Source organism: Lynx canadensis, chromosome D2 (assembly GCF_007474595.2).
Source record: "Lynx canadensis isolate LIC74 chromosome D2, mLynCan4.pri.v2, whole genome shotgun sequence".
Taxonomy (NCBI): domain Eukaryota; kingdom Metazoa; phylum Chordata; class Mammalia; order Carnivora; family Felidae; genus Lynx; species Lynx canadensis.
In genome coordinates this window covers 53665150-53691395 of record NC_044313.2, presented here as the reverse complement: position 1 = coordinate 53691395, position 26246 = coordinate 53665150, and the positions used below count along the sequence as shown (strand labels likewise).

The window sequence follows — 26246 nt, the reverse complement described above, 5'->3', positions numbered from 1 at the left end:
TATTATCAGTTCCTTTATGTTTGTTACTGTTTTATGTATTTGGGTGCTTCCATGTTAGATGCATAAATATTTAAAGTTGTTAGATCTTCTTGGATTGTTCCCTTTATTATTAATATAGCACCATTCTTTTTTTCTTGTTACCAAATTTTTGTTTTAAAGTCTAGTTTGATACAAGAATTGCTATTCTGCCTTTATTTTGACATCCATTTGTGTGGTAAATGTTTCTCCATCCTCTCACTTTCAATATGTAGGTATCTTTATGGTCTAAAATGAGTCTCTTGTAGGCAGGATATATAGATGGGTGCTGTTTTTTAATCTATTCTGACACATTATGTCTTTTGATTGGAGTATTTAGTCTGTTTACATTCAAAGTAATTATTGATTTTTATGTATTTGTTGCCATTTAATTACTTGTGATTATTTCTGGAAATTTTCTGATCCTTTTTTTGTCTTCTCTTTTTTGTGTTTTGATATTTTCTTTAGTGACATATTTGGATTTCCTTCTTTTACTATTTGCATGTTAGTAGTTTTTTATATATGGTTACCATCAGGTTTGTATATAACCTCTTCTGCATATAGCAGTCTATATTAAGTTGATGGTCGTTTAAGTTTGAACCCATTCTTTTTTTCCTTTCCTCCCCACAGTTTAGGTATATATTTTATATTCTTGTTTGTGAGTTTCTTGACTAATTTTTTTTTACAGAAATGCTCATTTTTACTGATTTTGTTTTTCCTGCCTTTATACTGTCCACTTTTAGTCAATTCTTTCCACTCAGAAAATCCCCTTTAGTATTTCTTGCAGGGCTGTTTTAGTGGTCACAAACTCCATTAGTTTTTGTTTGTCTGAGAAACTATCTCCTTCTATTATTTTTTTAATGTTTATTTATTTTTGAGAGAGAGCATGAGCAGGGGAGGGACAGAGAGAGAGGGAGACAGAGGATCCAAAGTGGGCTCTGCACTGAGAGCAGCAAGCCCGATGCGGGGCTTGAACTCACGAACCATGAGATCATGGCCTAAACTGAAGTTGGACGCTCAACCAACTGAGCCATGCAGGCTTCGCACTCTCCTTCTATTTTGAATGATAGCTTTGCTGGAAGAGTATTCCTGGCTGCAGATTTTTCCCATTCAGCACTCTGAATATTTCATGCCACTCCCTACTGGCTTACCAAGTTTCTGTTGACAAATCTCCTGCTAGCCTTATGGGTTTTTCTTTGTAAGTTAGTGACTTCTTTTGTCTTGCTGCTTTTAAGATTTTTTCTTTATCACTGTATTTTGCAAATTTAATTACAATATGTCTTGGTATGGTCTGCTTTTGTTGACTTTGATTAGAATTCTCCGTGCCTCTTGGATCTGGATATGTTTCCTTCCTCAGATTAGGGAAGTTTTCAGCTATTATTTACTCAAATAAATTTTCTGCCCCCTTTTCTCTCTCTTCTTCTGGGACTCCTATAATACAAACATAATGTTTGATACAGTCAATGAGATCTTTAAGTCTATGTTCGATTTGCGGTATTCTTTTCCTTTTGTTCAACCTCATTGCTTTCTATTATTTTGTCTTCTAGGTCATGAATTTGTTCTTCTGATTCTTTCAACCTGCTATTCTTTGCATCATGCATGTTTCTAATCCCGTTTATTGTACTTTTCATTTTTTGGTTCTTTTTTAACTCTTTTATCTCTGTGGTAAGGGTCTCACTGGTGTCTTCCATTCTTTTCTCAAGTGTAGTGAGTACCCTCATGATTGTTTATATCTGTTTCACTTACATCTCTGGCCGTGACTTTATTTTTTTTCATTTAGGATAAATTTCTCTGTCTTCTCATTTTGTCTAAGCCACTGACTGCTTCTCTGTTCTAGAAAATCCAGTTGTATCCCTTATTCCTGAGAGTAATGGCCTTATGAGGAAGAGGTCATATAGTGGCCAGGGCCTGGCAATTCATGCCATGTGTGTGCTGCATATGCTCTGCTGTTGTGTTCTGGATGCTCTGTCCTTCAGGTCAGTCATCTGCAGAGGCTTGCCTTGCCTGCAGTGGGCAAGTGTGTGGTCCCAAACCTCAATGTGGTGAGTTAAAACTAGGTATCCTCTTGTGTGCTTGTGAAATGAGACCTGTCACCACCTCCACTGGAACTGAAGCCCTGCAAAACTCTCTGGTTGAGAGATGTGGTATAGGCAGGGTTTGTGCTGGTCTTCTGGGGGAGGTCCTGCCATACTGGGACAAAGTTAGCATGACTGAGGAGGGCAGTTCCATTGGAGCGCAGGGTGTGGGGCTTAGTGTAGGCAGCTGGTGTGTGCACTGTACTGCTTCCCACAGGTGGCTGTGTTTATGCTGAGGGGTGGGGGAGGAAAATGGCACTAGCCAGCTCTTTTGCTCTTGGAGTGGTGACTCTTGTGAATGCTCTCAGGAACACATTCCAAGAAGAACAAATAATCTTCCTACTGTGTGCCCCAGGCTGTCTTCAGATTGCCATTTCCATCCTCTATGCTCCCTGGTTCTTTGCCTGCCTTCTCTCAAAGAACAGCGTAGTGCCCTCTCGGCACTATCCTAGCCAAGCCTGCTGACTTTTAAAACTCCAGGCTTTAAGTCCCGCTGGTTGCAAGAACTCATGAAATTCTGCCCCTCTCATTTTCTAAGCCAGTGACTATGGGGAAACGTTCTTCTTGTGTATTCCCCTGTATGCTCCTCTCTCACCCTTCTCTGCATTCATTTCTCCCACCCCTCCACATCAGCCAAGATCCATTTCTGCCCGAAACCACATCTCTGCACTTCCTACCTTCTTCGATGTGGCCTCTTCTCTCTTTAGTTGTGGAGTTGTTCTGTCAGTCTTCAGGTTGATTTCTCGGATAGTTGATACTTATCTAGTTGTATTCGTGGGACAAAGAGAGCCTAGGTATCTTCCATCATCTTCCTGACAATTTCTTGACTAATTTTAGGACATCTGCCAGAGAATAAGGGATGTGTGGCAACTTTCTCTAGGAAGAGAAGTACTTGCAGACACCATTATCCTTTCCTTAACTCAGAAAAGACACTTGTGGGAGCCAGTTCTGACACCTCCATCTACCTTGTTGGCATTACTTGCTCTGCTCCAGCATTTCCCTGTGATCTCTCCCCACCCAACCCAACCAACTTGGCAGTTGTCTCCAAAAGTGGCTCTCACCCTGCCACACCTGGCAGTCAGCCTTGGCCAAGAGCAGCTCATCTACAAAGTGATGCCTACCCTGGGAAGTGGGGAAGCTAACCTAACACACCAGCATGTCGACAGTAAGTGCCGCTGAGTCTCTCAGCTAGCCACACTAGGGGCAAGACCTGCCAAATACTGCACCTGCAGCAGTCACAGTGGGTCACTGCAACGGCTAGGCTGAGGACTAGTCCTGCTCACCACTGAGCCTACAGCAGCTTCAGCCAGGCTTCTCAGTGAGGTGCTCAAGAGGCAAACAGTCCCACAAGAGCTCCCACAGTAGTCTTGGGTCAAGAACAACAGGAGGGTGCAGGTAGCCCACACAGGGGATAGCCCTGGTTCTGGTGACCAGGGTGGACTGCACTGTAGCACACCACAGGATACCTTCTACATAAGGCAACCACTTTCAGAATCAGGCCTAATACACAGAAGCAAAGAATCACAAAAAATCAGGAGACCAAGGAATAGGTTGAAATGAAAGAACAAGACAGAACAATAGAAAAACATCTACATGCAATAGAGATAAGCAATCTACCTACTGAAGAGTTCAAAGATACTCACTGGACTTGAGAGAACAGTAGGGGATAGAAAGGTATAGAAAATATAAAAGAAACAGATTGAAAAATGCAGTAACTGAAGTGAAAAATACACCAGAGGGAATCAACAGCAGATTAGAGGATGCAGGAGAATGGTTCAGTGATCTGGAAGACAGGGTTTGGAAAGTAACCAAACTGAACAGCAAAAAGAAAAAAGAATTTTAAAAAGAGACTAGGTTAAGAAACCTCCATGATACTACTAAGTGTAATGACATTCACATTGCAGGGGTCACAGAAGGAGAGAGAGATAGAGAGCGAGAGAGAGAAGACAGGAGAAAACTTATTTCAAGAAATAATAGCCAAAACATCCCTAATCTTGGGAAGGAAACAAAGATCCAGGCCCAGGAATTACAGAAAAACTCAAATATGATGAACTTAAGGAAGTCCACACCAAGACACATAATAATTAAAATGGCAAAAATTAAAGACAAAGAATCTTAAAAGCATCAAGAGAAAAGGTAACAGTTACATATAAGAGAAACCTCATAAGGCTATCAGCTGATTTTTGAGTAGGAACTCTGCAAACCAGAAGGGTGTGGCATAATATATTCAAAGTGCTGAAATGAATAACCTACAATCAAGAATATACTACCTGGCAGGGTTATCATTCAGAAAGAGTTTCCCAGACAAACAAAAGTTAGAGTTCATCACTACTAAACCAGCCTTACAAAGAATGTTAAAGGCACTTTAAGTGGAAATGAAAAGGCCGTAAGTAGAAGAAAATTTCGAAAGGAAAAATATTTTACTATTAAAAGCAAACATATAGTAATGGTAGTAATCAATCACTTATAAAGCTAGTATAAGTAGTAACTTGTATTATACCTATAAAAGTTGGTTAAGATACACCAAATAAAAAGACCTAAAATATGATATCATATACATAAAACATGAAGGAATACAAATCTAGTGCTTTTAGAATGTATTCAAAGTTAAGCAACCATCAACTTAATATAGACTACTATATATACATAGGATGTTATAGATGTCACATTGACAACCTATGACAGATACACACACGCAAAACAGAAAGGAATCCAAAAATAACAATAATGGAAGTCATTAAACCACAAGGGAAGAGAGCAAAAAAAGAAGAAAATAACAGGGAAGAATGCAAAAATAACAAGAATACAATTAACAAAATGGCCATAAGTATATATCTACCAATAATTACTTTAAGTAAATGGACTAAATGCTCCAATCAAAAGAAATTTGGTGACTAGGGGTGCCTAGTGGCTCAGTTGGTTGAGCATCCAACTTCAGCTCAGGTCATGATCTCACAGTTCATGAGTTTGAGCCTGGCATCAGGCTCACTGCTGTCAGCACAGCACCCGCTTTGGATCCTCCATCCCCCTCTCTCTCTGCCCCTCCCCCACTCAGGCTCTCTCTCAAAAATAAAATTTGGTGACTGGATAAAAAAAACAAGCTGCATATGTATGCTGCCTAAAAGAAACTCACTTTAGATTTAAGGACACACAGAGATTAAAAGTGAAGGGATAGAAAAAGATATTTCATGCAAATGGAAACCACAAGAAACTTGGAGTAGCTATATTTACATCAGACAAAAGAGACTTTAAAACAAAGAGTATAGGGGCGCCTGGGTGGCTCAGTCTGTTGGGTGACAGACTTTGGCTCAGGTCACGATCGCACAGTTTCTGGTTTCGAGCCCTGCATCACGGTCTGTGCTGACAGCTCAGAGCCTGGAGACTGCTTCGGATCTGCGTCTCCCTCTCTCTCTGTCCCTCCCCCGCTCACAGTCCCTGTTTCTCAAAAAGTGAATAAAAACGTTAAAAAATCTTAAAACAAAGAGGAGCATTACATAATAATGAAGGGATCAATCCAACAAGAGAATATAACAATTGTAAATATCTACACATCCAATATAGAAGCACCTAAATATATGAAGCAAATATTAACAAACATAAAGGTAGAAATGTACAGTATAATACAATAATATGAGGGGAATTTAACATCCCATATCTATTTATGTATATATCATTTAGATAGCAGATCAAGAAGGAAACAGTGGCTTTGGATGATACATCACACATGATAGAGTTAACAGATATATACAGAAGATTCCATCCAAAAACAGAATACACATAAAATAAGTGTACATGGAACATTCTCAAAGATAGATCATGTTAGTCCACAAAATCAGTCTCAATAAATTTAACATTTAAATAATATCAAGTATCTTTTCCAATCACAATGGTATGAAATGAGAAATCAATTACAAGAAAAAAACAGGAAGAAATACAAACACATGGAGGCCAAACAACATATTACTATATAGCCCAAATGGGTCATTGAAAAAAATTGAAGAGGAAATCAAAAAATACCTGGATACGAATGAAAATGGAAACACGATGGTTCAAAATCTTTGGGACACAGCAAAAGTGCTTCCAAGAGGGAAGGTTATAGCAATACAGGGCTATCTCAAAAGCCAAGAAAAGTCTCAAACTTTCAAATTTTACAAATAAAGGAACTAGAAAAAGTAGAACAAAGCCCAGAGTTAGCAGAAGGAAGAAAATAATCATGCTCAAAGTAGAAACAAATGAATTAGAGACTACAAATCATTAGAAAAGATCACTGAAACTAAGGGCTGTTTCTTTGAAAATTAAAATTGATTTAATCCCATCGAAGCAGCACCACAAGCCTGGCAGTGTGCAAGTAGCCCAGACGGGAGCCACACTACTCCACAGTGAGTCCTTCCCCTGGGAGAGGAGAAGATAAGGTACGCACCAGTCTGATTGTGGCCCCAGCAGTGGGCTGGGAGCAGACATTGGGTCTGACTGCAGCCCTGCCCACTGTACTCTGGACAGTACAGGGGAAGTGCCCTGCAGTTTGGAGCTACCCCAGGGACTACCCAAGATGACGAAATGGAAGAATTCTCCTCAAAAGAAACTCCAGGAAGTAGCGACAGCTAACGAATTCATCAAAAATGATTTAAGCAATATAACGGAACAAGAATTTAGAATAATAGTCATAAAATTAATCGCTGGGCTTGAAAAAAGTATAGAGGACAGCAGAGAATCTATTGCTACAGAGATCAAGGACTAAAAAATAATCATGAGGAGCTAAAAAATAGTATAAATGATGTACAAAATAAAATGGAGGCGACCACAGCTTGGATTGAGGAGGCAGAGGAGAGAATAGGTGACTTAGAAGATACAATTATGAAAAAAGAGGAAGCTGAGAAAAAGAAAGATTAAAAAAAAATCCAGGAGTATGAGGGGAGAATTAGAGAACTAAGTGATGCAATCAAACGGAACAACATCCGTATAACAGGAATTCCAGAAGAGGAAGAGAGAGAGAAAGGGGCTGAAGGTGTACCTGAACAAATCATAGCTGAGACTTCCCTGATGTGGGGAAGGAAAAAGGCATTGAAATCCAAAAGGCACAGAGAACTCCCTTCAGACATAACTTGAATTGATCTTCTGCATGACATATCATAGTGAAATTGGCAAAGCACAAGGAAAGAAAAAATTCTGAAAGCAGCTAGGGATAAACAGGCTCTAGGGGTGCCTGGGTGGCTCAGTCGGTTAAGCGTCCGACTTCGGCTCAGGTCACGATCTCACGGTCCATGAGTTTGAGCCCTGGGTCGGACTCTGTGCTGACAGCTCAGAGCCTGGAGCCTGTTTCGGATTCTGTGTCTCCCTCTCTCTCTGACCCTCCCCTGTTCATGCTCTGTCTCTCTCTGTTTCAAAAATAAAATAAACGTTAAAAAAAAATTAAAAAAAAACAACAGGCTCTAACCTACAAAGGGAGACCCATAAGACTAGTGCCAGACCTATCTACTGAAACTTGGCAGGCCAGAAAGGAATGGCAGGAAATCTTCAATGTGATGAACAGAAAAAAATATGCAGCCGAGAATCCTCTATCCAGCAAATCTGTCATTTAGAATAGAAGGAGAGATAAAGGTCTTCCCAAACAAACAAAAACTGAAGGAATTCATCACCACTAAACCAGCCCTACAAGAGATCCTAAGGGGGATTCTGTGAGTGAAATGTTACAAGGACCACAAAATACCAGAGACATCACTACAAGCATGAAATCTACAGACATCACAATGACTCTAAACCCATATCTTTCAATAATAACACTGAATGTAAGTGGACTAAATGCCCCAACCAAAAGACATACAGTATCAGAATGGATTAAAAAAACAAGACCCATCTATTTGCTGTCTATAAGAGACTCGTTTTAGACCTGAGGACACCTTCAGATTGAAAGTGAGGGAGTGGAGAACTATCTATCATGCTACTGGAAGTCAAAAGAAAGCTGGAGTAGCCATACTTATATCAGGCAAACTAGACTTTAAATTAAAGGCTGTAACAAGAGATGAAGAAGGGCATTATATAATAATTACAGGGACTATCCATCAGGAAGAGCTAACAATTATAAATGTCTATGTGCCAAATACAGGAGCCCCCAAATATATAAAACAATCACAAACATAAGCAACCTTATTGATAAGAATGTGGTAATTTCAGGGGACTTTAATACTCCACTTACAACAATGGATAGATCATCTAGACACAGGATCATTAAAGAAACAAAGGCCCTGACTGATACACTGGATCAGATGGACTTGACAGATATATTTAGAACTCTGCATCCCAAAGCAACAGAATATACTTTCTTCTCGAGTGCACATGGAACATTCTCCAAGATAGATCACATACTGGGTCACAAAACAGCGTTTCATAACTATAAAAGAATTGAGATCATACCATGCACACTTTCAGACCACAATGCTATGAAGCTTGAAATCAACCACAGGAAAAGTCTGGAAAACATCCAAAAGCATGAGGGTTAAAGAACACCCTGCTAAAGAATGAATGGGTCAACCAGGCAATTAGAGAAGAAATCAAAAAATATATGGAAACAAATGAAAATGAAAACACAACAATCCAAATGCTTTGGGATGCAGCGAAGGCAGTCCTGAGAGGAAAATACATTGCAATCCAGGCCTATCTCAAGAAACAAGAAAAATCCCAAATACAAAATCTAACAGCACACTGAAAGGAAATAGAAGCAGAACAGTAAAGACACCCCAAACCCAGAAGAAGAGCAATAATAAAGATCAGAGCAGAAATAAACAATATAGAATCTAAAAAAAACTGTAGAGCAGATCAATGAAACCAAGAGTTGGTTTTTTGAAAAAATAAACAAAATTGATAAACCTCTAGCCAGGCTTCTCAAAAAGAAAAGGGAGATGACCCAAATAGATAAAATCATGAGTAAAAATGGATTTATTACAACCAATCCCTCAGAAATACAAGCAATTATCAGGGAATACTATAAAAAATTATATGCCAAAAAACTGGACAACCTGGAAGAAATGGATAAATTCCTAAGCACCTACACATTTTTAAAACCCAAACAGGAAGAAATAGAAAACTTGAACAGACCCATAACCAGCAAAGAAATTGAATCAGTTATCAAAAATCTCCCAACAAATAAGAGTCCAGGACCAGATGGCTTCCCTGGGGAATTCTACCAGACATTTAAAGCAGAGGTAACACCTATCCTTCTCAAGCTGTTCCAAAAAATAGAAAGGGAAGGAAAACTTCCAGACTCATTCTATGAAGCCAGTATTACTTTGATTCCTAAACCAGACAGAGACCCAGTAAAAAAAGAGAACTACAGGCCAATATCCCTGATGAATATGGATGCAAAAATTCTCAATAAGATACTAGCAAATCGAATTCAACAGCATATAAACAGAATTATTCACCATGATCAAGTGGGATTCATTCCTGGGCTGCAGTGCTGGTTCAACATTTGCAAATCAAACAATGTGATACATCACATTAATAAAAGAAAAGAGAAGAACCGTATGATCCTGTCAATCGATGCAGAAAGAGCATTTGACAAAATTCAGCATCCTTTCTTAATAAAAACCCTCAAGAAAGTCTGGATAGAAGGAACATACTTAAACATCATAAAAGCCATCTATGAAAAGCCCACAGCTAATATCATCCTCAATGGGGAAAAACAGAGCTTTCCCCCTGAGATCAGGAACATGACAGGGATGTCCACTCTCACCGCTGTTGTTTACCATAGTGTTGGAAGTTCTAGCATCAGCAATCAGACAACAAAAGGAAATCAAAGGCATAGATTGGCAAAGATGAAGCCAAGTTTTCACTTTTTGCAGATGACATGATATTATACATGGAAAATCCGATAGACTCCACCAAAAGTCTGCTAGAACGGATACATGATTCAGCAAAGTTGCAGGATACAAAATCAACGTACAGAAATCAGTTGCATTCTTATACACTAATAATGAAGCAACAGAAAGACAAATAAAGAAACTGATACCATTCACAATTGTACCAAGAAGCATAAAATACCTAAGAATAAACCTAACCAAAGATATAAAAGACCTGTATGCTGAAAACTATAGAACGCTTATGAAGGAAATTGAAGAAGATATAAAGAAATGGAAAACATTCTGTGCTCATGGATTGGAAGAATAAATATTGTTACAATGTCAATACTACCCAAAGCTATCTACACATTCAATGCAATCCCAATCAAAATTGCACCAGCATTCTTCTTGAAGCTAGAACAAGCAATCCTAAAACTTGTATGGAACCATAAAATACCCCGAATAACCAACGTAATATTGGAGAAGAAGACAAAAGCGGGAGGCATCACAATCCCAGACTTTAACCTCTAGTACAAAGCTGTAATCTTGAAGACAGCATGGTATTGGCACAAAAACAGACACATAGACCAATGGAATAGACTAGAGACTCCACAAAAGTATGGCCAACTAATCTTTGACAAAGCAGAAAAGAATATCCAATGGAAAAAAGTCTCTGGAGAACTGGACAGCAACATGCAGAAGAATGAAACTGGACCACTTTCTTACACCATTCACAAAAATAAACTCAAAATGGATATAGGACCTGAATGTGAGACAGGAAACCATCAAAACCCTAGAGGAGAAAGCAGGAAAAGACCTCTCTGACCTCAGCCACAGCAATTTCTTACTTGACACATTTCCAAAGGCAAGGGAATTAAAAGCAAAAATGAACTATTGGGACCTCATGAAGATAAAACCTTCTGCACAGCAAAGGAAACAACCAACAAAACTAAAAGGCAACCAACAGAATGGGAAAAGATATTTGCAAATGACATATCGGACAAAGGGTTAGTATCCAAAACCTATAAAGAACTCACCAAACTCCACACCCAAAAAACAAATAATCCAGTGAAGAAATGGGCAGAAAACATGAATCGACACTTCTCTAAAGAAGACATCCAGATGGCCAACAGGCACATGAGAAGATGCTCAACGTTGCTCCTCATCAGGGAAATACAAATCAAAACCACACTCAGATATCACCTCACGCCAGTCAGAGTGGCCAAAATGAACAAATCAGGAGACTATAGATTCTGGAGAGGATGTGGAGAAACGGGAACCCTCTTGCACTGTTGGTCGGAATGCAAACTGGTGTAACTGCTCTGGAAAACAGTGTGGAGGTTCCTCAAAAAATTAAAAATAGATCGATCCTATGACCCAGCAATAGCACTGCTAGGAATTTACCCAAGGGATACAGGAGTGCTGATGCATAGGAGCACTTGTACCCCAACGTTTATAGCAGCACTTTCAGCAATAGCCAAATTATGGAAAGGGCCTAAATGTCCACCAACTGATGAATGGATAAAGAAATTGTGGTTTATATGTACAATGGAATACTACATGGCAATGAGAAAGAATGAAATATGGCCTTTTGTAGCAATGTGGATGGAACTGGAGAGTGTGATGCTAAGTGAAATAAGTCATACAGAGAAAGACAGATACCATATGTTTTCACTCTCCTGTGGATCCTGAGAAACTAAACAGAAGACCATGGAAGAGGGGAAGGAAAAAAAAGTTAGAGAGGGAGGGATCCAAAACATAAGAGACTCTTAAAAACTGAGAACAATCTGAGGGTGGATGGGGGTGGGAGGGATAGAAGGGTGGGTGACAGGTATTGAGGAGGGCACCTGTTGGGATGAGCACTGGGTGTTGTATGGAAACCAATTTGACAATACATTTCATATTAAAAAATACATGAAAAGAGGGGCACCTGGGTGGCTCAGTTGGCTGAGTGTCCAACTTTTAATTTCAGCTCAGGTCATGATCTCACTGTTTGTGAGACCAAGTCCCACGTGGGGCTGTGCGCTGACAACACAGATCCTTGGGATTCTCTTACCCTCTTTCTCTGCCACTCCCCAGCTCATGTGCTCTCTTAAAATAAATAAACATTTGAAAATACAGTAAAAGAACCATTCACCAAAATCAAGTGGGATTTATTCCAATGATGCAAGGATGGTTCAACATCCACAAATCGACGTGGTACAACACATTGACAAGATAGAGGATAAAAATCATATGATCATCTCAATAGATGTAGAAAAAGCATTTGACAAAATAGAACATCCATTCATGATAAAAACTCTCAACAAAGTGGGTACAGAAGAAACATACCTCAAAAAAATAAACACCATATATGTCAAACCCATAGCTAACATCATATTCAATGATAAAAATATGAAAGCTTTCCCTCTAAGATCAGAAACAAGACAAAGATGTCCATTCTCACCACTTTTATTCAACATAGTACTGGAAGTCCTACCCACAGCATCAGACAAGGGGGGGAAAGGCATCCAAATTGGAATGGGAAAACTGTCACTATTTGCAGATGACATATTACAAATAATAATAAAAAAGTAACAACCCTAAAGACTCCAGCAAAAAACTATTAGAATAAATGAATTCAGTAAATTTACAAGATACAAAATCAACACACAGAAACCTGTTACATTTTTATACACTAATAACCAAACAGCAGAATGAAAAACAAAACAAACAAAAACAAAACAACAGAATGAGAAGTTAAGAAAAAAATTCCATTTAAATAAAAAAAATACATAGGAATAAATTTAATGAGGGAGGTGAAGGACTTGTATTTTGAAAACTATAAGACAATAATGAAAGAAATTGAAGACTATACATTTAAATGGAAAGATATAATATGATCCTGGACTGCAAGAATTAATTTTGTTAAAATATCCATACTACACAAATTAATCTTCAGATTCAATGTAATCCCTGTCAAAATACCAATAGCATTATTCACAGAAGTAGAATGAAAAATCCTAAATTTGGATGGAACCACAGAAAGCCCTGAATAGCCCAAACAATCTTGAAAAAGAACAAAGTGGGAGGTATCACAATATCAGAATTCTATTTATACTATAAAGCCACAGTAATCAAAACAGTATGGTACTATCACAAAAACAGACACATAGATCAATGGGACAGAATTAAGAGCCCAGAAATAAACCCATGTTTATATGGTCAGTTAATCTATGACAAAGGAGACAAGAATATACAACGTAGGAAAGAGAGTCTCTTCAATGAATGGTGTTGGAAAAGCTGGACAGCGATATGTGAAAGATTGAAATGAGACCACTTACAGCATACACAAAAATGAACTCCATGGATTAAAGATGTAAGCATAAGAATTGAAAACATAAAACTACTAAAAGAAAACACAGGCAGTAAACTCATGGACATCAACCTTAGCAATATTTTTGGATATGTCTCCACAGGCAAGGGAAACAAAACCAAAACTAAACAAAATGAGACTATATCAAACTAAGAAGCTTTTGCACAGCAAAGAAAGCATCAAAAACAAAACAAGACAAAAAAACCTGAAAAGGCAACCTACTGAATAGGAGAAGATATTTACAAATGATATCCAGTAACAGATTAATATCCAAAATATACAAAGAACTCATACAACACCAAACAAAAAAACTATGATTTTAAAATGGGTAGAGGACCTGAATACACATTTTTCCAAAGAAGACCTACAGATGGCCAACAGACACATGAAAAGATGCTCAATATCACTAGTCATTAGGGAAATGCAAATCAAAACCACAATGAGATATCACCTCACACCAGTCAGAATGGCTAGTATCTAAAGACACGAGCTGGGTTATCTGGCTAGATCATTCAGTACAGCATGAGACTCTTGACCTCAGGGTTGAGTTGGAGCTCCACATCAGGCACATAAATTATTTTTCAAAATTAAAAAAAAAAAACACGAAATAACAAGTATTGGCAAGGATGTAAAGAAAAGGAAACACATGTGCATTGTTGGTGAAAATATAAATTGGTGTAGCCACTATGGAAAACAGTATGGAGATTCCTAAAAAAAAAATAAAAAGAGAGTACCATGTAATCCAGTAATTCTACTTCTGGGTATTTAGCAAAAGAAAATGAGTATCTAATTTGAAAAGATATATGAACTGTTATGTTTACTGCAACATTATTTACAACAGCCTAGATATGGAAGCAGCCTAAGTATACACCGATAGATGAATGGGTAAAGAAAATGTAGTATATGTACACAATGGAGTATTATTCAGCCATAAAAATGAAACCTTGGGGACACCTGTGTGGCTCAGTCGGTTAAGCGTCCAACTTCGGCTCAGGTCATGATCTCGCAGTTTGTGAATTTGAGTCTCGTGTTGGACTCTGTTCTGACAGCTCAGAGCCTGGAGCCTGTTTCAGATTCTGTGTCTCCCTCTCTGTCCCTCCCTGGCTCATGTGCTGTCTCACTGTCTCTCAAAAATAAATAACCATTGAAAAAAAAGAAAAAAATCTTGCCATTCCCAACAACATGGATGGTCCTAAAAAGTATTATGCTAAGTTAAATAAGATAGAAAAACACAAATACCATGGTTTCACTTCTAAGTGTAATCTAAAAAACAAAATAGGGGTGCCTGCGTGGCTCAGTCAGTTAAGTGTCTGACACTTGATTTCAGCTTAGGTCATAATATCACGGTTTGTGAGTTCAAGCCCTGTGTCAGGCTCTGCACTGATAGCGCAGAGCCTGCTTGGGATTATCTCTCTCCGCCTCTTTCTCTGCTCTTACCCCACTCTTGCTCTTTCTCTCTCAAAATAAATATTAAAAAAAAATAAATGGGAAAGGGAAATAAAAGGGGAAAAGTAAGGGAAATAAAAACAGACTAACAGAGAACAAACTAGTGGTTGCCAGAGGGAAGGGTGGTGGGGGGATAAATGAAATAGGTGAGGAAGATTAAGAGATACAAACTGCCAGCTATACAATAAGTCACTGGGATGAAAGTACAGTATAGGGAATATATTCAAAATATAGTAACAATTTTGGGAAGAGATGGTAACTATGCATCAGTAGCAAGAATTCTGAAATGTACATAATTGTCAAATCATTGTGTTGTACACCTGAAACTCATGTGTCAACTATACTTCAAGTAAAAAAAAAAAAATGAATCCACATATATGACCAGTGCCCAGACCAAGAATAAAATGTTACCAACACTTCACAAACCCCTCTCGTGCTTTCTCTCAGTCACTTACTAAACTTCTACATCCCGAAGAGTAACCCTATCCTATTAGGATTAATTTTGTCTGTTTTATAACTTTATAAGAATGGATTGCTATAGTATATACTATTCTGCATCTGTCTTTTTAAACTCAACATTGCTAAATTCAACTGTTTTGCTTGTAGTAATATTTTCATTGTTTTTTTTTAAACCTTTTTTTAATCTTTATTTTTTTTAATTTTGGGGGTAATTTTTATTTTTTATTTTTCTATTTTATTTTTTGATGGAGAAATAATTTTATTTATTTTTTTGTTTTTCCTTTTTTTAAATATGAAATTTATTGTCAAATTGGCTTCCATACAACACCCAGTGCTCATCCCAACAGGTGCCCTCCTCAATACCCATCATCCACTCTCTCCTCCCTCCTACCTGCCAGAGAGAGAGAGAGACAGAGCATGAGCAGGGGAGGAACAGAGAGAGAGGGACACACAGAATCCGAAGCAGGCTCCAGGCTCTGACCTGTTAACACAGAGCCTGACATGGGGCTTGAACCCACGAACCATGAGATCATGACCTGAGCCAAAGTCAGATGCTAATCAACTGAGCCACTCAGGTGCCCCAATATTTTCATTGTTATTTTCTACTGTATGACTGTATCACATTTTACTGTTGATGGGCATTTGAGTAGTTTGCAGTTTACCAGCATATAGTGTTGGCAGGAATGTTTTTGTATGTGTCTTTTATGCATGTAATACATGACTAAAAGTAGCACAAATGGGTCATAAAACATGCTATTCCAACTTCAGTGGCTACTGTCAAAAAACTTTCCAAAGTGGTTGCATCTATTTATGCTCTTCAGTACTGCATGAGAGTTTCAGTTGCTCTATGTTTGCTATATTTGATACTGTCTATGTGGGTTCTTTTTTTCAACATTTATTTATTTTTGGGACAGAGAGAGACAGAGCATGAACGGGGGAGGGGCAGAGAGAGAAGGAGACACAGAATCGGAAACAGGCTCCAGGCTCTGAGCCATCAACCCAGAGCCTGACGCGGGGCTCGAACTCACGGACCGCGAGATCGTGACCTGGCTGAAGTCAGACGCTTAACCGACTGCGCCACCCAGGTGCCCCTGTGGGTTCTTTTTTAAGCCACTCTGTTGTATGCCTGTCAAGTTCTCTTTTAAAGCTAGTATTAGAGTTTAGAACCAACACCCTTTAAAAAATAACTAGTTAAGGGGCACCTCGTGGCTCAGTTGGTTAAGCATCCGACTCTTGATATTTGGCTCAGGTCATAATCTCAGGGTGGTGAGATTGAGCCCCATGTTGGGCTCCGTGCTGGGTATGGAGCTGCTTGAGACTCTCTCTCCCTCTCTCTGCACTTCCCCCACTGTCTCTAAAAACAAAACAAAACAAAATAAAAAAACTAACTGGTTTATGAGTTTAAGGTTTTGATAATATGACATAAATTATAAAGTCCACAGTCATATCCAAACTGCAATAATAATAAATACTTTTTTTCTTAAATTTTAAGTAGGCTTCATGACCAATGTGGGGCTTGACCTCACGATCTGAGATCAAGAGTGGCATGCCGTACTGACTGAACCAGCCAGGCAACTCAATAATAAACACTGGTGATAAATAAAGCAACGCTTTCCATAAGAGACTCTTAAAAACTGAGAACAAACTGAGGGTTGATGGGGGGTGGGAGGGAGGGGAGGGTGGGTGATGGGTATTGAGGAGGGCACCTTTTGGGATGAGCACTGGGTGTTGTATGGAAACCAATTTGACAATAAATTTCATATATTAAAAAAATATATATATATAAAGATTTTCATCACAAAAAAAAAAAAAAGAAACACTTTCAATTTTTCAGTATCAAGCATTGAGATATCAGAGAAAACTTTCATTTCACCTTTCACAATTTACCAAGGTTGGGCTGTTGCAATTACTCAGCTCTGCCCTTCAATGCAGCCATAAACCATATGTAAATGTGTGGATGTGGCTATGTATACTTCTAGAGACTCTGTATATATGTGATTAAATTTCTTTATCTATATTAGTATGATACTAATTCTCATAGGGTTCTGTAAGGAATAAATGAGTTATATTAGAGGATATAAAATAGTTACTGGAATATGTAAGAGTATAATAAATGTTAGATATTATCATTACTTTTTAAAAATAACATCTTGAAGTATGGAAATAACTCTTGCATTTTTGGTATCCCTACTACTAAAGCAACTTTTCCTACCCCTCCATGAGGAACAAAGCCAAACTGCATAGGACCATTTGACAACTTGTGGTATTTTAAGGTTTGTCAACTGTAACCCAAAAGTATGTAAAACCTTGAGGAAATGTAAACATTTATTTTTATAACTTGTTGTTTTCACAGTCATTTAAACTTCTTTTTAAGTTTGCTTATTTTGAGAGGAGAGAGGGGCAGGGAGAGAGAGAGAGAGAGAGAGAGAGAGAGAGAGAGAGAGAGAGAGAGAGAGAATCCCAAGCAGACTCCACACCGTCTGTGCAGAGCCCAACACAAGACTCGAACTCACAAACCAGGAGATTGTAACATGAGTCAAAATCAAGAGTCAGATGCTTAACGGACTGAGTTAAGGTGCCCCTACTCACTCTAGTCATTTAACTTTTAATCAGGCCATTTTAAAAATCCAAATTATGAAAGAATATTTTATTTTTTTAATATTTATTTATTCATTTTGAGAGGGGGTTAGGGGAAGGGAGAGAGAGAATGAGAATGAATCCCAAGCAGGCTCCACATGGTCAGCACAGAGCCTGCTTGGCTCTGTGAAACACAAGATCATGATCTGAGCTGAAATCAAGAGTCAGATGCTTAACCAACTGAGCCACCCAGGCACCCCCCTTTTTTTGAAAGAATATTTTAAAACCAAACCTAATAATTAAAATGAATAATTATTGTTACTATTAACCCTAATTTGCTAATGCAGAAACAAGCTTCGCTGGACATTTTTGTCAAGAAAAGATACACTTTCTCTGAATTAAACCAGAGCAGGAAACCAAATGATGATAATGGAAGTGATTTAGAAACAATGAAGACCCAGAGTGCATGTCAATTCTACTCAGAAACATGATTCCTCATCTTGAGTTGAGCTTTGGAGCTATAACTGATGATGAGAAGTGCTAAAATCCCCAAATCCAGTGTTTTGAAATTATTATCAATGATGCTATAAACAATCTTGAACATTTCTCCTAGTACACATGTGTAAGATTTCCTCTAGGGTATATACCAAGGAATACAGTTTTCTGGGTCATAGAGAATATGCATCATCAACTTACTAGATAACATCAAATTACCCAAAGTGATTGTACCAGTTCTGTATGCCCATTAACAAGTACACAAGTTCCTGTGTACAGTCTCATCAGTACTTACTAATCAATGTTTAATTTTTTGACAACACGTAAAAGGAAGTTTCATTGTGGTTTTCTTTATCCATTTTTAAAATTAAGTTATAATTTACATACAGTAAAATTATCTTTTTAGTGTGTAGTTCATATTTTTCATTTTTCCTCTGTGCTGAATTCAGAATTATTTCTTCACATTTTTCTTCTAGTTCACTAATTCTGTCTTCAGCAGTATCTAATCTATTAATTCTGTTTTTAATTTTAGCAATTCTAGTTGTCTTCTGTAGTTTTTTTCTTTTCCAATTCTGCTTGGTTATAACACTAGCCAGATTTAAGGGCTTTAGAGCCACATGTGGCTGGAGGCCATTATATTGGACAGTGCCTATGTAGAGTATTTCCATCAACTCCAAATGTTCTATTGGACAGCTTTGCTCTAGAGTTGTTTTTCCTTCTGCCAGGTACAAGTAGGTATCACCAGCCTTGGAAACCACTTAACTTAATTTGAGGGTTGTTTTTTGTTTTTGTTTTGTTTTTTGAACCATGCAGGTGGTATTAAGTTGGGCTGCAAAAATGCATGAAGCTTATCTTGAGATTATGAATTCTCAGGGAAGATTATTTTTCAGTTTTGTTGTGGGTCTGAAGATATCCATGGGTAACAGATTCTATTCCTTTGTTCAGATGATGAGAGTAATGTTGCAAACACCAGACCAGTTTCAGAAAGCCCCTGTGTGCTGAGTGAACCACAACCCTTGGTTTTACCTCGAGTGCCACAGTCGAAGGTGCTGTCCATCACCTCAAATACAGTAAGCCCCACACGGGAATGTACTGGAGAACCTACGAGTGTTCTTGCCAGAAGTTTGCTCAGAGTTATTTGCCTTAATTTTATTATTTATGACTTAACTTTTTTTCAGTAATGTGTTTATCACAATAATCCAGTGACTCCTCACTTATAAGTTTAATTTCAGTTTAAAAAATTAATAGCAAATTAGGGTTAATAGCTTTTTAAAAAAGTCACCCGTAAGTTACGCAATGTAGAATCAGCTATATGGTTAGCCTAAGTCTGTTTGGGAGAAGAATAAAGGATATGACGAAAAGGGTAACATCCTATGCTTTGAATTTCTCCATTTTGACTCCTTTTTCTCTTCTCTCAGCCTACCTGATTTTTATTTTTGACATTTGAATCTGTTGACTTTTTTGCCTTTTGGGTGTTTAGTACTCATTAATAACTGAGGCATAAAAAGCAAACCAAAGTAAGGAAAAAGTAGTCCCAATTAAATCTGTGGACAGACATAAGGACAGCCATTTCTTGCAGAAGGCTGATGAACCTGGTCTCACATCGCCTCATCTAGTCCCAATTCCTACATGGTAGTTTCAGTGTTACTTGTGGCCAAAAAAAAGGGGTGGGGGTATTCTAATCCTTGAGCCATGCTCATCAACCCTGAGTTTTACTACCAGATCTAGTATTTGCTTTGTTGGTATACTGGCTGATATTGTCCTGCTGGATTTACAAATGTGTTACATAAAAATAAAATCAGCAAGGCCCATCCATATCTTATCACACTGGTGGCTTAACCAGGTAAACTAATGTTCTTGGTGGTAATAAAATACTTCTAACATGCTTAAGTAAGTGGTCTGACTATGGGTTAGGTACCCTAAGTTATGAATAGTTAACTTAAATGTTTCTGGCTGCTAGTGACCAAAGGAAAGAGAAGTGTTAGTTCAAAGATTCCTGAGAGAAAGTAGGAGGAAAATGCATGCTACAGCAGAAAAGGAGATAGCCAGAAAGGGCACTGAACTGATGATCTGACAGAGAAAATCAACAGCACTTCAAGGTGGCAATGTCAGTCCAAGGAAGACTAAACCCTGATAACACTAGAACAAATAAGATTAACTCTTTCTAATAAAAGTCTTCAGATTTTAGGTAATGACAATAGCTGACTGCTCCAGGGGTAGTGAAAGAGAAAGTATGTTTGTGCAGAGTAGAAGATTGTTTGATGGTGAAAGAGATTACATCAGAGTTTACTTTTTTTTTCTATTTTTGTTTCATATTTTGTTTTCTTTTTGGTTTTCTTTTCTAATGTAAATAATGATAGTAATGAAGTTCTCTATCCCTTATCAGAGTGGCTGTCAACAGCTTTCATCTCAGTTGATCAGGCTTCCCTTGCCTGCTGTCATTTAAAAATGAAGAGAAAAGGACTCTGACTTGTGATTTTAACAGTGGACTTGGGGACCCAGCTAGGCTACTGGAGAAAGATATTACAAAAGTTAAGGCATAGGAGAAAAATGTACAGATCTCCTAATTTGAAAATATTATCTTTCGGCAAAGTTGGGAAACCAAGCAAGTATCTTCACCAACCAATAACAAGTAACATTTTCTTTTGACATGTAGATGAATCTCTGTCAAGCAGCAAGTGGTCATCAGCCAAATGTGAATGGTCTCTTGGTCCATGGGATGCCTCTACAACCAAGAAATCTCTCCCTAATGGACAAGCTACTGTAAGAAGTATAAAACTTTAATAGACTCTAGAATTTACATAGATCACTGAGAAATAAAAGGAAAGCTAAATCAGTTGATCAATATGCATATTGAGTACCTACCAAGCAACCAGAGAAATTTGTGAAGTAAAAACATCTAAGGAAATGGTTTCCATCCTAAAGGAGCAGATAATGTAACTGGAAAGAGAAGACACATATGGGTAAAAAGAGATCCATATAGGGCATCTTTGTGACTGAATGTCAAGTGTGTGGTACCCAGAGTGAATGCATGGTGATCCCAAAGAAGGAAGGCATTTTGGTGGGTAACTGTAGGTTTGAACTTTTCCTTCAAAGAGGGGAGTTTGGATAAGCAGAAAAGAGCAACAATGCTATTGTAGGTAGGAGGAATGGTGTGGGAAAAGGTTTGGAAACAAGAAAATAAGAACTGTTTAGAAGAGAAAGCAGACCAGTTTTGCTATAATGAGAAAAGGAAGGGGTAGGTCACAATTTTAGTGCTTCTGACCTAAGACCACTGACAATCTTTCAGAGTTAAAACAGATATATCATGGTGTAATTAGTGGGGAAAAGGCTATGAAATTAATGAAGGCTGGGACCAGACTGGGGGTTTTGAATGCCATGTTTTTGAGATCCGTTTATGTTGTTGCACATGATCTTCTCTTTTATTGCCAAGTAATATTCTACTGTAAGAATACATCACAATTCATTTTCCATTCTCCTGTTAGTGAATACCTGGGGCGTTTCCAGATCGGGGCTGTTATGCTTAAAGGCACTATAAACATTCTTGCACAGGTCTTTTTTTTGTAGACCTATGGCCTCATTTTTCTTGGGTATGTAGACAGTGTCATAGGACAAGTATATGTTTAATTTTATAAGAAACTGCCATACAGTTTGCCAAAGCTAATTACGCCATTTGACACTTCTGCCAGCAATGTATGATTCAGTTGGGAGCACATATATTTAAATCAGGAATCTGAAAGATAGATTTCACAGCAGAACACAGATTGAAGCAGGAGGAACTGAAGGTAAAGAGTCTAATTAACATAGGGATTCAAGGGGCACCTGAGTAGCTCAGTGAGAAGAGCATGCAACTCTTTATCTTGGGATTGTGAGTTCCAGCCCCATGCTGGGGTGGAGAGATTACTTAAAAAAGGGGGGGGGGCATCTGGGTGGTTCAGTCGGTTAAGCGTCCAACTTTGGCTCAGGTCATGATCTCATGTCTTGTGGATTCGAGCCCCACATTGGGCTCTGTGCTGACGGCTCAGAGCCTGGGGCCTGCTTCAGATTCTGTGTCTCCCTCTCTCTCTGCCCCTCTCCTACTTGCACTCTATCGCTCTCAAAAATAATAAAAAACATTAAAAAACTAAAAAAAAAGGGGCGCCTGGGTGGCTCAATCGGTTAAGTGTCCGACTTCAGCTCAGGTCACAATCTCACTGTCTGTGAGTTCGAGCCCTGCGTCGGGCTCTGGGCTGATGGCTCAGAGCCTGGAGCCTGCTTCCGATTCTGTGTCTCCCTCTCTCTCTGCCCCTCCCCCATTCATGCTCTGTCTCTCTCTGTCCCAAAAATAAATAAACGTTAAAAAAAAAAAAGCTAAAAAAAAATAAGATAATTATATATGTGTGTGTCTATATGTATATGTGTGTGTGCATGTATGTGTATGTGTGTGTGTGTGTGTGTGTGTGTGTGTGTGTGTTCAAGCATGAGCTGCTAAAAGTCTGTACTCAAGTTGTAGCAAAAGATAAGAAAGGAATGGAATATTTTAGGAGCTACTGTAAAAGAAATCAGATTCTATAAAAATAGAAGAACCAAAGTCAACTCTGAGAAGGGAAACTTGTTTCAAGGGAAACTTGTTGTGGGATAAAGATGAATTTGGTTTGGGGTGTGTTGAGTTTATAATGCCAGGCCATCTCACTGGCAACATCGAAGAGGTCACCTTTGGAAGGTGATCTAGAAGTCACTTGGCTAGAGGTGATACTGAATCCAAAATTATAAATGAGTAGTCCAGAAGACAAAATAAAGATAAGCATAGAGCACTTAAGGCCTAAAGCTTCTGTAATGGAAAGGAGTTTGGGTGTGGAAAGGCTAATAAGTGAATGGTTACAGAGGCAGGAAGACCAGCAAGATCTCTTGTGAGTAATGCTCAAGGTTTAGTCCATTCCTTGATGAGTATTTCCCCTTCACAGTCCTCCAAACACTGAGGTATAGTTTGCACAACAAGACATCAAAGGGCCTGAAAGTTTGAGAAACTTGTTGAAAGCCAAAAGAGCATGTGGCAGAGCTTAATTCTTTCACTTTCCCTCCATTTCCTTGTCCAAATGCTCTCCTAGGTGTCTTATAGCACAAATGTCTCTTCTATGTTTTAAAAAAACAAAATAAAAACCCCCAAATCTGTAGGGCAAAGTTTAAGCTACTGAACTGTTTCGGCATGATATTTTACTTATCAGAGTACTTACAGAAAAGTGTTATTTCAGTTGCTTATGCAAATAGAGATCTTCTGTAGTCCTAGTGCCCTGGGCAGCAGGCGGCTCTGGACCTTTTGCCTGCTTCCAGCTTTCCAAGGAACCCAAACCCCTACCCCCACAGGCTCCAACGAGCGTGGCATTTTTTTTTTTTTAATTTTTAAATTTATTTTGAGAGAGCAGAAGCGGGAGAGGAAGAGAGAGGGAGACACAGAATCCAAAGCAAGCTCCAGGCTCTGAGCTGTCAGCACAGAGCCCGATGCGGGGCTTGAACCACGAACTGAGAGATTATGACCTGAGCCAAAGTAGGACATTTAACGGCCTGAGCCACCTAGGCACCCCACGAGCTCAGCATTTTAATATTTGAGTGGGAGCCACACCGGTGCCACGTTGCTTCCAAGCAGCAATATTTGCCTTTCAACTAAGTCTTTCCTTTGGCACAAAGAATGCCTCAAATATGGTGTGGATCTCATTCCCTGAGGTAAACTTTCGGGAAGCACTCTAGTGTAGGTACTCCTCAGGTTGGCCTTCACTGTAACTGAAGAAGTCATGGTCTTGGCAGGTGAATAATGGATTTGCTTTCCCAATTCTCCATTCTATTAAATTACTTGTATGACTAAAATGATGTCCTTTTAAGAACACATTCTCAGAGTGCCTGGGTGGCTCAGTCGGTTAAGCATCCGACTCTTGGTTTTGGCTCAGGTCATGATCTCACGGTTCGTGAGTTCGAGCCCCACATCAGGCTCCGCACTGACAATGTGGAGCCAGCTTGGGATTCTCCTTCTCCTCCCCTCTGTCTACTCCTCCCCTGCTTGCTCTCTCTCAAAATAAATAAACTTAAAAAAAAAAAAAAAAACAGAACACATTCTCATGCCTTAACTAGATTATGTAGTTTGTATAAACTAGATTACTTTGCCTTTTTCTCCCTTGAATGTATTTTACACTCTAAGCTTTTGAGTCCTGTTTCTCTACACATAGCAATTCTGATTTCATTGTGGGTTTCTGATTTGGCCACTAGAGATCTTGATGACAAGCTACTTATGAGACCTGGATGCAGTACCATCCTTTCAACCCGAAATTGGCCAAATCGAGCCCTGGAGCTTAGTACATCAGCTCTGTCATACACAGTGCAGTCTGCCAGGAGACGCAATCCCCCACCACGTACGCTTCATCCCATCAGCACAAGCCATTCATGCGCTGGAACGCCAAGGCCTGTGGAAGAAATCCTCAGAGGATCCCGAGTGTAGGTTTCAAAGCAGAATTTTTGGAAACTGTGATAAAACTAATGAAGAATTTTATGAACAGAATGAATGCTTAGAAATTAATCATTACATATTCTCATGATTGTTTAAATTCAATATAGAAAAGGTGTGGTTACATTTGAATATAATACGGCTATTGGATCTTTCTGTTAGTCTAGCTTAAGATTTATATTTCTACAAATGAAATGGCTAGAATACTTCAGTGACACTTATCTAAGGAATAAAACATATGTATCTTATTAAACATCTTCCTTAGTGGGTGTATGTTCAGTGAAATTCATCCCAAAATAATAGATCCTCTGAATATTTTTCTGTACCATTGGGATCTGCTTATTCTACTGACAATGATAACATTTTAACCTCAGATAAGTACTTGCCTACATACCAGGAAAAATAAACCTTAGCACTTCTTAGGAAATAACACTAAACATATTCTCTTCCCTTTTCCTACCCTTACTTCACTTTGAGCCTCATAATGCAAAAAATATTTAGAAGCCAATTTTTTAAATAAAATTCTCTCATTAGTTGTTGATTCATAAAACATATTAGGATGTTTGATTCTAAGACTATGATCAAGGGTATGAGGTAATATGGCTATAACTGTGTTTTGAATTCAGCTTCTAAATTAAGCATATGTCACTATGCTTCTCTCCCAACATGTCATTCGTGGACTTTGATTTTTCAATTTCTTGTTTTAATTTGTCCCCATAGATTCAGTAAGAGATGTCTATACCGACCACAAATCTTTCATGACACCAGGGTTCTTCTCACCTGGTGAGAACTATTTTATTATGTTGATGTTGATACTGATACAGCTATAGATTAAATTTATTGAGGATGAGTGTGGATAAGGGAGGACTACTGTTATTAGTGAAAAGGACAATCAAAAGGCCCAGAACTGTGGAGAATTCCATCAGATATGAAATTACAAATCCATAACAGGTTAACACCATGCAGTGTTAACACCAGACAGGGAAAATTTCACAAAGAGCTCAACTTATGCTGTGTGCCCAGGATAAAGTTTCAACAAAAATCAGAAAATACTATGAAAAATACTATGAAAATACTATGAAAAAAACCAAACTCTGATTTTCCAAAATCCTTTCACTGAGATTTCTTTACGTAAAAACATAAACAGCTTAAAGCATCTGTGCATGACATTAACTCATCTCCTTCATTTCTTTCGTTCTAATTAGTTCTCTTGTATTGTTGTAACTTTATGCTTTCCTATCTTGGGTGTTTGCTGGTGGGATCTGCAGTCCAGGAGCGGCGGACTCACTCTCCTCTCCCTCACCAATGCCCCTGAGTCGAAACAATCTCCTGCCACCTATTGGCACAGCTGAAGTGGAACACTTAAGCACTGTGGGGTCACAAAGGCAAACGGTAGGTCTTTCTCCTATTGCCTTTTCCATGTGCTTATGAGACCTCACGGCCAGCAATTGTGCAAGATCCATGTTCTGGTCTTGATTTATACTGCATTTTGTCAAAAGTACAAACTGAATCCTAAT

The 26246-nt window shown here is 38.5% G+C and overlaps 1 protein-coding gene across 4 annotated transcripts in view; it reads left to right on the top strand.

The window, feature by feature from the left end:
* The window catches only part of FAM149B1 (family with sequence similarity 149 member B1), an 86855-nt gene that overhangs the window by 55827 nt on the left and 4782 nt on the right, over nucleotides 1–26246 (top strand). For 3 of the 4 annotated variants that reach the window (XM_030335274.1, XM_030335272.1, XM_030335275.1), the window contains exons 8-11: nucleotides 19203–19327; nucleotides 20914–21020; nucleotides 24495–24719; nucleotides 25998–26121. In XM_030335274.1, the coding sequence (XP_030191134.1) occupies nucleotides 19203–19327; nucleotides 20914–21020; nucleotides 24495–24719; nucleotides 25998–26121 (581 nt within the window). The remainder of the gene's footprint in view (nucleotides 1–19202; nucleotides 19328–20913; nucleotides 21021–24494; nucleotides 24720–25997; nucleotides 26122–26246) is intronic. The other variant, XM_030335273.1, reaches the window with a different exon arrangement.